At 35.1% G+C, this 16,725-nt stretch overlaps 1 protein-coding gene across 6 annotated transcripts in view; it reads left to right on the top strand.

Annotated features, from left to right (window-relative positions):
• Positions 1-16,725, top strand: part of ITPRID1 (ITPR interacting domain containing 1) — a 126,043-nt gene that overhangs the window by 12,872 nt on the left and 96,446 nt on the right. For 2 of the 6 annotated variants that reach the window (XM_012475143.2, XM_012475142.2), the window contains exon 1: positions 1,945-2,185. The exons of 3 other annotated variants lie outside the window; for them this stretch is intronic. In XM_012475143.2, the coding sequence (XP_012330566.2) occupies positions 2,131-2,185 (55 nt within the window). In that variant the 5' untranslated portion in view covers positions 1,945-2,130. Of the gene's footprint in view, positions 1-1,944; positions 2,186-16,725 lie in introns of those variants that run through there. One more of the 6 variants, XM_012475145.2, reaches the window with a different exon arrangement.

Below are 16,725 nucleotides of genomic sequence, written 5' to 3'. Positions count from 1 at the left end.
CTATCCCTGTTTAGGATCGGGCTTAGACTCTGTAATTTCCAGGTTGCTTTTTCCAAACCCTTGAAGCTGGACTGAGTGCCTTACTTATTAGATCTCATAGAACCCTCTCCTTTTCCCAAAACAACAGCAAAAACAACAAAAACCTTAGCAACTATATTGCCATCTTAGAACTTCTTTGTCTTCTTTCTTAGAGAGTGAACTACTTCAACTTATCTTAAGTATCTCTTTGTCACTAAAGATGATATCTGTATATTGGCAGACAGACCTGAAAGGGAAGTGTTCTATTTGGAAAAGTTTTCTTAGAATGACAGAGTTTTATGAGTTGCCCATTGTTTCATGGACCACCATATATATAACACAATACATTCATTTTCATGAAGAAAGTTTCTTTTTAAAAAAAAAAAATCCAGTGATGCACACATCATTATTCTGAATTAACTATGTCTCTGAAAAGGAAATTGATTTCCCCAAGATCATATTAGTAGGAACTGTGTTTTGATAGGGTCTTATTCTTCTAATTTCTAATGAAAACTTCAGTGATCTGAGTACTGCACTCTCCCACAGAAATAAGTTATATAAATACTTGTATAACTGATGGGTAATTAAAGTATGGGTAATTGAGGTTGTTTATGTGTTTGTGTGTGGATGCAATTCCATCCCCAGTTTTATTTTAAAGATCAAGTCTATTCAAATCAGCTGGACTGAAACTGTTAAAATAGGGACTTCATTTTGCAAGTACAGTTCTGGGCATGGCATTTCAGAAAGTATGCTTTGTTGTTAGCCTTTTTACAAAGCCACCACATCCTGGTGGATACTGAGACAAAGTCAGGGTCTTCTCAGGGCTGAGTAGGCAGCACATGCCACAAGAGGAAAAGGGGGCTGTTTTGTCCTGTCAGCCTCAACACACTCCTGGGCTCCTGAGAGGCAGAATTTCAGTCACTGGTGATGAACGCAGGGATAATAAGTCTTAAGAGACAAGCGAGATCTCCCAGGATAGGCTGAGGGCTAGTTTCTAGGGTTAGAAGGAAGATATTTATATCTTGCTGGGATCCCTGCAGAGAAACTTCATGAGCTGTCACAGAGGAAGAGGAAAGAGTTAATGAGGCCTCTTCCCCTCATTCCCCTGCTCTTTAATCTCGGCACTTTCAATTTATCTTTTCTCATATTGGGGTTTCTCTTTGTTTGAATTTAAATATAATTTGAAATGCACAAGGTCTTTCCCATCATTTTAAACTCGAATAATGCAGCTTATCAAAATGAGGGATATTGTTGAAATGCATGTGTCACGAAAAAAATTATTTTTAGGTAGTGCTTTAGCATTATGCCATATATAAGAATGCATGCTGAATGTAACAGTAGAATTTAATTCAAAAAATGAGGAAGATGATGTGCCTACTCATCTTCCTATTGTGAAATCACCTCATCTCTCAACTAACATACTTCATAGATAGTGATTCTATGGATGATAAGACTGACTCGGTTAATTCTTACAATTTGGGCTTCTTCTTTATGGTTTCAGGAGTATGTGTGTATGTGTATGTTTTGGTCCCTCTGAAATTTCCAGTAGAATTTCCAGTGAATTAAATCTCTCCATCCTGAATATCAAGTTCTGCTGTCCTCATTTCCAGTGATGGTTTGCAATGCAAATCACTGGGTTGGTAACACACAGTGCCATAACCATGGTAACAAAATGAAGACAAGTTTGCTTTACTTCCTTAGTGAAGTGCATTCCAGTCCTGCATTCAGACCTGCCAACAGGTCAAAGGGCATTAAAGGAACAGCAAGAGGTTTCATAGAAATAAAAGCACAACTGAAACCATTGTATTCATTCCGCACGCACTCTTCCTTTGAGTCTAGGAGTTGTTACTAATAACTCCTGCCATTCCTAATGACGTTTTTACTGCTTTCCTTCTTGTAGAGGAGCAGGTAGAGAGAATCAATTTTTGTCTTTACCCTCAACTTGACCATGGCTTTTGGCAAATAGACCGTCTTGGCTTTCTATGACCAACTTTTAAATAGGAGCAGATAGACACTTGGGTCACAGTTCTGTGGTGACAAGGGCTTTGTAGTCTTAGCTGCTGGAACATTGAAGGAGACAAAAAGGCACACAAGACTTCCACACATACTTTGATGCCAACTACAGCAAGTTGCAAGGCCATTTCTCTGCTGAGACTTCTTTATTCTGGTACAGTAACTCTTATAATTTGTTTGTTTGTTTTAATCCAGCCTGTTGGGGAGGGGTATTAGCTCTCTGCTCTCATTTTCTCTCAGTTGGAATGAAAGGGCAGCGATGGCATGTTCTGAAACTTCTTTACCTGCAGCTGTGTGACTGGGTGATTCCTAGGAAGAAAAACTATTAGCAAGAAGATGAAGTGATCTAATTGTCATGAATTCGGGCCTGGATGATTTCATTTACCCCCAGGACTGCCTAGGTGGCTGCCATTAACATGGAAAGGTCTAAAACACAGGGGATGAAAATGCTTTAGGCTCAAAATTGCTCCATTATAGCCTCTATGTTCTGAATACTAGTTCAAGCAATGTTTCTGAGGAGTGATGCAGGAATTATATTTTCCCTCTTTTTATTGCTATTATTTGTACTTAGGACTTTTTTGTCTTTCTTGCTTACCTGAAGGAGGCTTAATTCATTAAGAAAAAGCTAAAGAAATGAACTCTCTCATTTTTAATTAATCACTGAATTGACTCAATATGAAAACTGAACTTGATGTACTGGAGCTATGTAGGATTTACCCACTATAGAAGTCAAAATGTCTCCTTTTGACAGAATGGAGAAAGCTGACTAGATAGAGTTGCCAGATACAACTTAGGCTGCCCAGTGACTTTTGAGTTTTAGATCTATAGCATATCTGGGAGTGTATAAGCATGTCCCAAATAATAGGGCACAGTTATAAACAGGTCACAGTTATGCCCATAAATGTATTTTTTGATCTGAAATTCACATGTAACCACCTTTTATTTCTAATTTGCTAAGACATTTTAATTAAAAGATGAAAACTGAGGAAGGTTATGAGAAAAATCATTCCTTTCTCCCTGTAAACTTTCACTGTAATTTTTCATTGACAACTTACCTAATTATCATTGTCTTATTGTACAGAATTGGGAAATAATATAATACTGGGGTTCAAACCTTAAAAAAAAGGAAGCAATAGTCCAAATGATTATAACAAGTCCAGAGTTCATTACTTGTTTCATAATGGAAATACATAAGAGTTTTTCTTAATCAATTTCCCAACTAGCTACTGAAACTGATCATGATTATGATAACATGTAGAATCTATATCTGCTAGTTAAGGCACCAGAGTGCTGCCTGATTAGCCTTGCTCAGAACTTCTCTATAAGTACTGTTCAAGTGGGCATCCAATGTTCTGGGAGATACTGATTTTTGTCTTTTGGGGCTGCCTCAGGAGCAAGGCTGGTCCTCTCCCAGAGCAGGCTCCTCTGGGACTCTAGAGGGAGCCCAGGTGGAGCTGGGTGCAGAGCTGCTCTGCACATCCAAAAAACTGGAAAGCACTGACCAAAATATCAGAGCATTATTTAGGCATGTTGGAAATCCTGCAGAGTTTGCATAGTTACAAGATGATCTCCATATACTACAAAGGTAAATCAAACAAGTTGATAAATTTTAGGAAGAAGGAAATAATATAGAGAAAATAACATTTTCTTTGATAATACTTAGAATTATACCACAGAGTACAAAAGAAAATATTTTTAAGTGTATCCAATTTTCTGATTATAAAAATAATTCATAAACATGATAGAAGATTAAGAAATTAAGGAGCATATGAGGAAGTGTTATGGTTTCTTTCTAATTTGGTCCTGAGGTCTCTCTCTTGAGTGACAATAAGCCAAGATAACCACTTCTCAGGAGATTGTTGACTGGGGGAGCATTAGGTTTGGGTGTGTCAGTCAGGTGAGACACATGAAGCTGTAAAAATAAAATGCATGAAATGGAAGAAATGTATTACTCATAAGTCCCCAACTAGGGGTGCTGACAGGAGGCCTACAGGAAGCCCCCAGGGAGCTCAACCAGTAGAAGAGAGCAAGAGAGAGAGAGAAAGAGAGAGAGGGAGTCTGTGGGTCTTTATTAAGATCCATGGGTGTTATTCTTTAGGCTTTCCCATAGGGTTGTGGATTAGCTAGTTTGAAGAAAACACACACAAAACGGAAAGCTTATGTACATGACTTTGATGTTGATCATTAGGTTTTATCTTGGCAGCTGTGGGGTGTGTTGGATTTGGGGTCAGTGAGATGAGGAACAAGTGGGCTACATTGCAAACCACCACATAAGGAGAAGTTTTAACTGAGCTGAAGGTAATAGAGTATGACCGCATTTTAAACACTTACATCAGGCCTAAAAATGGATGGCAGGGGAGTAATATATTAAACAAATTTATGACAGGAAGAAAATAATCATCCCAATCCACCAAGAAAAGTTCCCTGTTGGCGTTCTGAACTAATTCCTTTCCATTTGGAGATAATATGTTATTTATGTAATTTTATAACATGTTTATTTTATTTTGTTGTATGTATGCTTATTGTATCATGAACATTTTCTAGTGACATTGAAGTTTATAGTAACAACAGTTTTAATATTGAGTATTTGAATATTTAAAACTGAATAATTCTGCATTAAAAAAAGAAAAGAATTTGAAAAGGAAAAGCATTATTTTCTGTTTGTTATGTTGTCCATTAATAAGGACAGTTTTATTTCTTCCTTTCTAATTGTATTTCTTTTCTTGCTTTATTGATTTAACTCGGACACTCTGAAAAAAGCAGAATAGAAATGAGAGCAAACATCCTTGTGTCATTTGCAATTTGAGGAGGAAGTACTCAGTCTTGCATTGTTAGGTATAATATTAGCTATAGGATTTTTCCAGATACTCTTGCAGTTTGAGGAAGTATTTCTATTCCTAGCTTGTTAAGAGTTTTTGATCATGAATGTGTGTGAATTTTGTCAAATCTCTTTTCTGCATCTGCTAAGTGATCACATGGCTTTTCTCCTTTATTCTATCGTTACGGTGAATTTTGTTCATTGATTTGTTAAAATGTTTAATGCTTTATGAGAAATGCACTTGCAGAGTAGAAAGGGTGAGGAAAAAGAAAACAGAAAAATGCAAAACAAATACAAGATGATGTTTTAGCAAGCTGGCCAAGCAAGTTGGTTACTTCACAGACATGTACTAGTTGTTCAGCCATTCACAACATCTCTGCACAGATATTTTAATAATAAACCAGTTTCACGATCGTGAAGCAAACCCTGCTTGGGTTATCCATATTACATATGGCTGGATTTATTTACTAGTATTTTGTTAAAGATTTTTGTATCTATGTTTATTAAGAATATTGATCTATAATTTGTTTTCTTGAAATGCCTTTATCAGGTTTTGGTATCAGAGTTATACAAGGAATTGAAAAGAATTTTTTCTTTTTTTACATTCAGAAAAAAAATTGTATCACATAGGTGTTATTTCTTCTTTAAATTTTTGGTAAAGTTCATCTCTAAAGATATCTGTGCCAAGGGTTTCTCTATGAGAAGGATTTTAATTCCAAATTCAATTTCTTCAATGGATACAAAGCTCTTAAAAAATAATTTTTTTTCCTCATGTTAATTTTAGTCAGTTGAGTTTTCAAAAAACATTGTCAGTTTATCTCTTCATGAAATGTATTGTCATGAAGTTTCTTGATAACGTATGTTTACATTTGTTAACACTCACAGAATCTGTTGTGATAGCTTCCTGTTCTTTTTATCAATTGATATAAAATGATTTTATCAATTGTTTGAAACTTTTAAAGAAATGACAGTTGACTTTTAAAATTACTTTATCTGTTTTGACATTTTATTGATGTTTACACTTTTTAAATTTTCGAATTTAATTTTTCTTCTTTCCCTGTCTTCCTAAAATAGATGCTGAGTCATTTATTTTCTAAATTCCTTGTGTTGCAATATATGAATTTTAAACTGCATTTTTCTCTAATTACTTCCTCTGCAGTCTACACATTTTGATGTATTGTATTTCCCATATATTTTAGTTCAAATATTTTATGATTTTTCCTGTGATTTCTTCTTTGACCCACTGGTCATTTAAAATGTTATGGTTTAATGTCCAAATATGTGAGAATTGTTTAGGTACTTTATTATTAAGGGTTTCTAATTTAAGGATGTTTTATCTGAATATATGATCTGTATAATTTTGATCTTTTTAAATTTATTAATATGTGTTTTGTGGCCCAGTATATGGTCTAGGTCAGGGGTCTCCCACCCCCAGGCTGTGGATCAGTATTAGTCCCTGGCCTCCTAGGAACCAGGCCACACAGCAGAAGGTGAGTGGCAGGTGAGCAAGCATTATTGCCTGGGCTCTGCCTCCTGTCAGATCAGCCATGGCATTAGATTCTCATAGGAATGTGAACCCTATTGTGAACTGCATATGCAAGGGATCTAGGTTGTGTGCTTTTTATGAAACTCTAATGCCTGATAATCTGAGCTGGAATAATTTCATCCTCAAATCATTCCCTGCCACCCCCACATCCCTCCTTCCATTGGAAAAACTGTTTTCCACCAAACTAGTCCCTGGTGCCAAAAAGGTTGGGGATCGCTGGTCTAGGTGAATGTCCCATGTGCACTTGGGAAGAATTTATATTTTGCTTCGTGGAGTGTTTGGTTAAAATGCCCATGAGGACAAATCTTTTATATTCTTTCTGAATTTCTGTCTACTATTCATGTTTATCAGGAGCGATGCTAAATCTCCAGCTGTGAATTAGATTTGTCTGCTTCTTTAGTCTTGTCAATATTTGCTTCATGTCATTGGGAGCTATTTCATTGTATTTTCATTGAAGATTGAGTCTTCTTGATTTGACTTTTATTATGATAAAATTTCTTTTTTTCTCTGCTAATAGTTTTTGTCTTGAAACCTACTTTATCTGATATTAATGTAGCTGTATCAATTTCCTGCTTAGTGTTTGCATGTTAAATTTTTTCTGTCCTTTTACTTTCAACCTCTCTCTGTTTCTATATATTTAAAGTTCATTACTGTAAGCAACATATAATTTATTTATTTTTTCTATCCAATTTGACCATCTCTATCTTGTAGTTGGGAGTTTGTCCCAGACACATTTAATATAATTATTGACATGTTTTGTTAAAATACTACCCTGTTGGTATTTGCTTTCTATTTGTTCATCTATTTTTTATTTGTGTTCCTCTTTTTCTGTCTTATTAGGGACATACAGTTGAATTACATAATTTTAAATTAAATTTTATCTTCTCTTTTTAAGATTTTTCTTATGATCTTTTAAATTTATTTTTTTCCTTATTGTTTAGTGTTTTTCCTAGAGTACCACTGTCTAATAAAGCTTTCTACAATGATGGAAACATTCCAGTCTGCACTATGCAATATAGTAGACCACTAGCCATATGTGCCTTAGGAGCACTTGAACTATGGCTAGTACAACCAAGGAACTGAACTTTTAATTTTATTTAATACGAATTAATTTAAATGTAAATAGCCATATATGGGTAGTGGTTACCTTGTCAACAGCACAGTTCTAGAGATTATAAGATTTGCCTAACTTCAGAATCTATCATTAAAATATATTATACTGCCGGGCGCGGTGGCTCACGTCTGTAATCCCAACACTTTGGGAGGCCAAGGCGTGCAGATCAACTGAGGTCAGGAGTTCGAGACCAGCCTGACTAACATCGTGAAACCCCATCTTACTAGAAATACAAAAATTAGCCAGGCGTAGTGGTGGGTGCCTGTAATCCCAGCTACTTGAGAGGCTGAGGCAGGAGAATCTCTTGAACCCAGGAGGCGGAGATTGCAGTGAGCCAAAACCACTTCACCGCACTCCAGCCTGGGCGACACAGGGAGACCCTGTTTCAAAAAATAAATAAATAAAGTAAAATAAAATATACTGTTTCATAAAGTAAAAACCTTATAATGGTACACTTCCAAATATCACTCTCTTACCTTTATGCTCTTGTTTTCATATATTTTGATTCTACAGATATATAAATCTCATAGTACCTTGCAAATATTAACCAATCATTAAATTTAAATGTATTTTTATCTATCAGTTGGATTACATGTAGATAGACTCAATAGATACATAATTAATAATTATATGTGTACACATATAGATGTACAATATATACGTGTGTGTGTGTGTGTGTATGTGTGTGTGTGTATTCCTAAACATAATGGAAATAACTTTTAAGGTTTTTTTTAAGTCAAATTTTTACTTCCTGTTAAATCAGTTTTCTAACTCATATAATTTGTCTTCAACCTAAAGGTTTTTTAAAAGCACTTTCTTTTATAATATGGTCTGCTGAAGATGAATTGTTTCAGCATTTTTTTTAACATCTGAAATGCTTTGTTTGTCCTTTATTTTTGAAGAATATTTTAACTGACTCTAAAGCTATAGATTCACATTGATTTTCAGTTGTTTGTTTTGATTTTAGAAGGGTAAATGTGTCTTTCAGTTATCTCTGGCCTTATTTTGCTGCTGCTAAGAGATCAAGGATCATTCTTATTTGTTCCTCTCTGTGTAATGTGTCTTTTTCTTTTAGATACTTGTAAAATAGTTCTCTTTATCTTCAATTTTCAGAAATTTGACTGTGGTGTAACTCAGCATAGTCTTCTTGCTTGGGAGTTACTGAGCGTCCTGGATCTGTAGTTTAATATGTTTCTTCAGTTTAGGAAAATACCAGGCTATTATGATTTGAAATATTTATTCTCTATTCTGTGTCTTTTCTCCTTCTGGGGCTTCAAAAACACAGAAGATCACTTGATATTTTTCTATTAGATCTTGGGTGTTATGTCCCATTTTGAAAATCTTTTTTTCTTTGTAGTTCTGCTTTGATAATTTCTACTGACTCATCTTCAAGTTCAGTTATTTTCTCCTCTGCTGTGTCCAGTCTGCTGCTATACTCATTATAAGAATTCTTCATTTCTAGTACCACGTTCTTTTTCATGTCTTGCATTCTTTTTGTGTATTTCTTCAGCATTTTTCATCTTCCTGTTGGAAGTCCCCTCTATTCACATATTTTCTGTGTTTTCAATTAGATTCTTTGGCATATTCATTACAGTTGTTTTAAAGTCCCTGTCTGATAATTTTACCACCTGGTCTATCTCTTGGTCTAGTTGCTATTATTATTCCTTATAATTTCTATAAACCATTTTTATTTCCCTAATTACAAGTAAATTTAAGCATTTTTCAATAAGCTTATTAGTCATTTGGATATCTATGTATTATTTAAACTTTTATCACTTTTCTAGTTTATTTAATTGATTCTTTCATTCTATAATTTATTTGTTTAGGCTTTTCTTGTCTTTAGTTATTTGGAAGCTTTTATATTTTGATATAGCCAAATTTAGTAATCTTTTGCTTTAAATCTTTTTGAATTTTTACCTTGATTTAGAAAGGCTCTTCTACTTTAAGTCATAAACACACTTTTCTATGTTTTCTTATACTTTTTGTTTATTTTGAAGGTTTCCTTATTATTTCATCTGGAATTTATTTTAGTCAATAGTGTGAGGTAGAGATTTAAATACTTCTTTTCCAAATGAGTATCTTCTTATTACAAGACAATTTATTGAATAGCTTATTCTTTTAACACTGATTTGAAATTTCATCTTCATCATACTTTTAGATTAATTTTGGACTAATATATACGTGATTTCTTATTAATAGTCCATTTTGGAGGGAATAATGAGTATTCTCTAGGTACAAATTTATAGGCATATGCATATATATTTCTCAAAAATGTTAAATGTGCTTATTTAACACAATATACCTATATTCACTCTTTTTTCTACTTAATCTGTCAAGTTCTGGGACAATTGTACTAAAAACTCTCATTTTGACTTAAATTCTCAATTTCCATTCTATTTATTTTTCTTTACCTTTATATGTTCAAAAATTATGTGGTAGGTACAAAAACTCATTATCTGTCTTTTAAAAATGAGGATAGTCTTATAATGTGATGTATACATCTGCCATTTTTAATATTTTTTACTTAAAATTCAATTTTATTTTATATTAATATTGACATAGGTATTTTTGAAAGCATTTCTCTGAGATATATTTTTCTTCATTTTCAAGTCTGTTTTTTTTGCATGGATATATCTTTTATAAATGCTATAGGTTGTACTTGAAAAAAAATCCCATCTGAGATTGTCTGTCATTGAATACATAAATTGAACTCATTTATATTTTTTATTATTACACATATAGTAAGACTTATAGTTGTCATGTAATTTTGTATTTTCTATTTTTCTCCATTTCTTTGTCTTCTCCAATTTCTGCCATTTGTTGATCTGATTGTTGGTTTTTATTGTTTTTGATAATCTTATTTTTTTTAACTTCTAAAGGATTGAAAGAAATAAATGTATGTCTATTTTTCTAATGGTTACCCTTAAATTTTTAAAGCACATATTTAAACAATTTCTAGATTTACTCAGGCTATTATTCTCCCTTTAAAAATGAAGAAATTAATGTCTAATTTTAGGAATCATAATAAAATATCAAAGACCATTGGCAATACTCCTCATTATGAAAATATAAGAGAATAATATGAACAACTTTATGCCATACAATTGAAAATCTAGATAAAATTAGGAAACTTTTCAGTAAACATACCTTACCAAAACTGATACAGATTAACAGAAAATCTGAATATTATTCTAACTAAAAAATTGAATACATAATTGCAAGCCTTCCACAAAGGAAAATCAAGGCATAGATCACATAATTGATGAATATTTTTAAACAATTAAGAAAGAAAATCCCACAATCTTAAACCTATCCAGAGAATAGAAAAAGAGGACATCTTTTACAAAACATTTTATGAGACCAATGTATTTTGCTACTGACATTTGACAAGAGCATTATAAGAAAGAACAAATACTGGCCAATATCTTTTATTAACAAGGAATAAAAAAAATCCAAGCAAGATATTAGCAAATTGAATACAATGGAGATATGTAAATTATCGTACATCCTGGCCTAGTGGGTTTTATTTTAGGATTGCAAGACTTGGGTAACGTTGAGAAAATCAACCAATATAATTTACTACATTAACAAAATAAAGTAGAAATATCTTATGATCATGTTGGTAGAAAAAAATTACTTGATATAAACCAGCATTTACTTATTTAAAAATGTAGAAAACTACTAATAAAATACTTAAGTTATATTAAGAGATATTTTTAAAGTTGTATGTCAAAAAACATCTCATTAATGATACAATTAAAAGGATTCCCCTTATAATTGGAAGTGAGACAAAGATGTCTCAACTTTGTTTATATTTTGTGCTTATAAACCAGTTCTTACCTCATTTTTTCCAAATAACCTACTCATTCTATATTCTAAATACCTCTGAACCATAGCCATGTCACCCAGTGAGGATTCTTTTGCTGGACACCCCCCCATTCTAATAGTCACATTTGGTCTGTGACTTCATATAAACCCAGGGCTTCATATAAACCCATTGACCAAGGTGTTGCCAGTATTCCTTTGGCTGTTTCTGAGCCATCTACCAAGCTGTTTGTTAATTATGTATCATAAATACATATCATATGTGTTTTTCTATTCTATTCTTCTTATCCTTCATAGTCTCCTGCAGTGGTAAGGACAAGTTGCTTTGAATTTGCTAATAGAGACTGATTAGCAAAACCTGAGTCATTAAGAATGTTGAGAATGGGGAGATAAGTGGATGGAAGAAGCTGCTGTTGTCCACATATGGAACTGATTGGTCATGCAAAAGTATCTCAAGCAAGGAAATAGATGTAGCTGGAACTGACTACGATGGCTCCCTCTCTTTGGCCCCTAACAAGATCCTGAAGCTGAGGTGGTGGCCTCTAGTCATAAATCTGGGGTAGTAAGAAGTAGGCTTCCATTTAGGATTGCTTCCATGAAATGATTAGTGAGGATCTTTAGTGTCAAGGTGAGTGACTGTTTGAGGCCAAAGCATGGGGGTGAAAGAATTTACCAAGACAGGAATTAGTTTAGAAGGACGAATTTATTACAAAAGGGGAAATATATTGCAAGAATACAATGGGCAAGACAGCAAAAGGAAGTCTGTCTGCCAAGAAGAAGGGCCTGGAGGGGAGTTTTATAAGGTGGCTGAATGCTTGTGGACAGGATGCCTGGATACAGGTAGGCTGTGATCTGAATACTTGTAACAGGTTACTTGGGTGCTAGTGTGTCTTTTGCAGTTGACCCGATTTCTCAGAACATTTGCTCCTCTCTACCCCAGCTAAGCCCATTCTTTCATTTTTCTTTTAACTCTTTAGGGCTCCACATTTAGGACAGGATCTCAAAGTTGGAAAGCACTTTAAGTTTATCAAAGTCAGTTTGACTTAATGCAGGAATCTTTTCAACAATGTATCAATAACCTATTTCTGCATATGTGGGTTTTATTTAGAATAGGCTGTCTTCGCAATGTAATCAATAAGATAGAAAGTTATATAATATAGTGTCTTGTGATCATTTATAAGGAATAAGATATTTTCCTGTCTCTCTATTCCTTAAGATTTCATGGTTATGATCAGGGTAAGAGAGGAAGCATGGTGGCATCTCTGACTACAGAAGAATAAAAATTACTGCTAGCATTTGCCTCTGTAAATAAGACACATAGAAAAGAAGATTTAGACATAGGAGCTGGCTTAACTCTTTTCACTTCCAGCTATTTCTTTGTTTTCCTGAACAGAGCACTTTCTTATTTATGTAATAAAGAACTTTACTATTGTAAGAGTTAAGGACAGAGGAAAGAAACACGAAAAGCCACTCAACAGTCAAAGTCAGCTTTATTTTGGAGATAACCTAGAGGGGCTTCTGGCCAATTTTGGTCAGGAGCACTCTCTCTTACAGACTAAGAGTATTTAAGGGTTCAGGGCAGGAGAACTTAACACAGGCTTGGCATGTGTTTCCCATTTTTATTAAAAGACAAATCATGGTAGAACGGGTTTGCTTTATTATACTTGGCTTAATAGTTTGCATACAGTGTAGCAAGAATAATTATTTGTTACATAGGCCTTTTAGAGGGGATTTTCAGTGAAAGATCCCAGGTACTGTTCGATCTGTGACAAATCAGACATGGAAAAAGGGACATGATATTTAGAGAAAGATCCCAGATGCTGTTCAATCTGCAACAAATCAGACATGGAGAAAGGGACATGAACGCGAGCAATGCCTTCAACCCAGCCACTTCCCAGAGAAGAAGAATGGCAGAGGTGGCTTTTGAATGGGTAACAGTTGGAGAAGGAGGAGGAGCAGAGTTTGGGGTTGAAGGCTAGGGGCAAGAGGGGCCACTGGAGCAGAGGGTTTGGACAGGCAAGAAGCAGATACAGGGGGATGAGAATATGGAGGGGTTCATCTGCAGGGTCAAAAGGGTTTTTGGAGGGAGGAGACCCAGGAAGGGTTTTCATTAAGAAGAACTGGGTGTCCCTAAGATTTCTTCGAGCTTAGCCCCGCTGGTCCTCCAAGGACCAATATGGCAGAACTGACTTTTCCTGGGTACTGTGAGAAAGCCAGAGGAGGGAAGGGCTTGCCAGTTGGCTGGATTAGTATCCGATGTTTGATATTCCAGTTGGAAATAGCAAAGGGCCTCTTGGACTGAAGCTGCATGAGGAAGAAATAAAAGAGAGAGAGAGAGAGAGAAGGGAAGAGGAGGGAGGAGGAGAGGAGAGAGCAAAATATCTATTGCAGGTGGTCAGAAATGGATTCCTGAGACTTGAGGGTTTTGAGGGCTTGCTGGAGAGTAGCCCCATTCTGAGCCTTGCAGGCCCCTTCAGGTTAGTTGGCCTCCTCATGCAAATCGCTCAAAAAGTGAAGTGAGAGGCAAGATGGAGTGGGTGGCCAGCGACTCTCAGGATCTAGTGGGACAGTCAGTTGCTGTCCACTGCTTCCCTGGTTGCAAAAGATCTTCTACCCCCAACACCCATCCCCGGTTTTGGCACCAAGTCTAAGAGTTAAAGAAAGAGGAAAGAAGCATGGAAAGTGGCTCAACAGTCAAAGACAGGTTTATTTTGGAGATAAACTTGAGAGGTCAGGCACTTCTCGCTGATTTTGGTCAGAAAAACATTCTCTTACAGATTAAGATTCTTTAAGGGTTCAGGGCAAGAGAGCTTATCACAGACTTAGAATATTTCTGTGTGGGGGAGAAGTTTATGGCAGGGATGGAATGTCTGGTTGGAGAGGAGGTTATCTTTGGGCTGATATCTCTCTAGCCGGTGGGCAGGTTATCCCGGGGCTGGCATGTGTCTGATTGGGGAGGGGTTTGGAATGTTTCTGGTAGGAGATATTGTGGTTTATGGTCATGCTGACATTAACCATTAGGCTAATGCACTTTGGATTTAGGCAGTTTTTGATGAAGGTGAACTTAAAATGGCAGTGCTTGTCCAAGATGGTGATGCTTCTGCTCACCGTGTACTGTTAATATTGTTTATTTCCACTAGCAGTAAACGAGAGTTCCTCTTGCTCCACATCCTTGCCAGCATGGTGTTTTCAAGTGTTCTGGATGTTGTTGACCATTTTAATAGGTGTTTAGTGGTGTCTCATTGTTGTTTAAATTTTCATTTTTTCTGATGATAAAGTGAGTATGTTTTCATATGCTTATTTTTCATCTGTGTATCTTCTTTGGTGAGTTATCTCTTATCTCTCTCTCTCTTTTTTTTAGTTGGGCTGTTTGTTTTCTTACTATTAAGTTTTAAGAGTTTTGTGGATATTTTAGTTTATAGTTCTCTTTATCAGATAAATCTTTTGCAAATGTTTTCTCCCACTCTGTGGCTTGCCTTTTCATTTTCTGTGGACACTGTATTTTACAAAGCAGAAAGTTTTAATTTTGATGCAATCCAGCGTATCACATTTTTGCCTCATGGATTGTCCCTTTGGTGTCATATCTAAATATTGATTGCCAAATCCAAGGGCATCTAGATTTTCTCCTGTGTTATCTTGTAGTTTCATAGTTTTGCATTGTACATTTAGGTCTACAGTCTATTTTTAGCTAATTTTTGAGCTAGTTTTTTGCATGTGATGTCCAACGTTTCTAGCATCACTTGTTAGACTACTTTTCTCCATTGTATTGCCTTTGCTTCTTTGTCAAAGACCAACCGACTATTTTTATGTCTATTTATGGGTTCTCTATTGTGTTCTATTGTTCTATTTTATTTTCAGCACAATGTTGAAAAGGAGTAGTAAGATGAAGCATTCCTGCCTTGTTCTTGATCTTAGTGGGACAGCTTCTAGTTTTCATCATGAAGTATGATGTTACCTACAGATTTTTTGTAGATTTTTTTTTATCAAGTTGAAGATTCCTAGTTGACCGGTTATTTTTAAAGATAATAGAAAAGGTACATGGAAGGAAGGTGAGACAGAACCCACTAAAAATTTTCTTAAAAGAAATAACCATCACAGAAGATGACCTGTTATTTCATTAAACTAAATATTAAAGAACATATGTTTGATTATCACAAAGCCACTGCTTAGCGGCCCTTTGGTGAAATTTATGCTGTAATGTTTCACATGTATTTCAATCTTGTCTGAAAAGTTTGCCTATTTATTCATAATCCTATCTTCACGAACTAGAACCAAGGGTTCCTCTTCTAAGAAGGTTTTTCTATGTCCCTCAAATAAAAAACTTTCTTCTTTAATATTTGAGAATAATTCTTTTTTATCTTTCTTAAGATACATATTACATTCTACCTCATAATGTAGTTTGTAAGAACTATTGCCTGTAATTAAATGTAAGCTCCTTCAAAGATTGTTTATATACAGTAGACCCTCAAATATTTAAATTGAATTAGTAGATGCCATTGAATCTATTGATTTAACAGCTCATTTATACAATTTACTTTTATAAGCAACTTCTAGAGCATGATATGGTGCCTAACACGATAGAGACTACACAAAAAGTAAGTCATAATTCCCATGTACTGAGAGCAGAGTCCAGAGTTAGAAGTAATCATGTATTCATTGAACAGTTATTGCTAATCATCCACTTTTATCTATGTCTTGAACTATGTAGCACAAATACTAAAATGAATAAGTCATGGTCATTGCCTTCCAGGAGTTCATTTAGTTGGTGAGAAAGGTAGAGGTGTAAATAAGCCTCTCAACCTACGTGTGAAGAGGCTACAAAAAGGGGCTATGCAGGTTGCTGTGAGTGTCAGCAGTAGGTTAGAGTCAGGGGTGGAGAGTGATAAAGAAAGAAGTTTCTATATTAGAATAAGTTCTATCTGAGCTTAATGAAACAGTATCTAGTGAAGAGAAGACTGGTGCTTATAGAAAGATCTAGATTTAGTAGGGTCAAGAGGATAATGCATCTGGGAACAAGTAGTTCTGTGCATCCAGAATATGGTGTCCATGAAGAAACCTGGATTGCAGTGATGTTGGAATAGGAGATGAGAGGTGGATCACAGATGCCCTCTCACTTTTCAGTGCCCCTTCCCAAGATGAAGCAAAGCAAATTTTGAGACAGCAAGAGGAGAAGTGGTAGATAAAGAGGGAAATCATGGAGAAAAGAAAAAAACTCTTTAAAGTTGAAAAGGGACTGAAACAGGGCTAGCAGTAGATGAATCAGTTTATCCAATGTTATCAGCCTTGAAGTCATTTCAAGTTTCCAAGAAGCAGTATATATAGTCTTTGAATTAATAGTTTTTTGCTTATTTTTACCAGTAAAAGATGAATACTCCAACTCCAGGAAGACTG

The sequence above is a fragment of the Aotus nancymaae genome, unplaced genomic scaffold (genome assembly GCF_030222135.1).
Source record: "Aotus nancymaae isolate 86718 unplaced genomic scaffold, 86718_ANA_hifiasm-v0.15.2.pri h1tg000025l, whole genome shotgun sequence".
Lineage (NCBI taxonomy): Eukaryota > Metazoa > Chordata > Mammalia > Primates > Aotidae > Aotus > Aotus nancymaae.
Note: the sequence above shows the minus strand (reverse complement) of the source record. Positions and strands in the feature narration are given on the sequence as shown.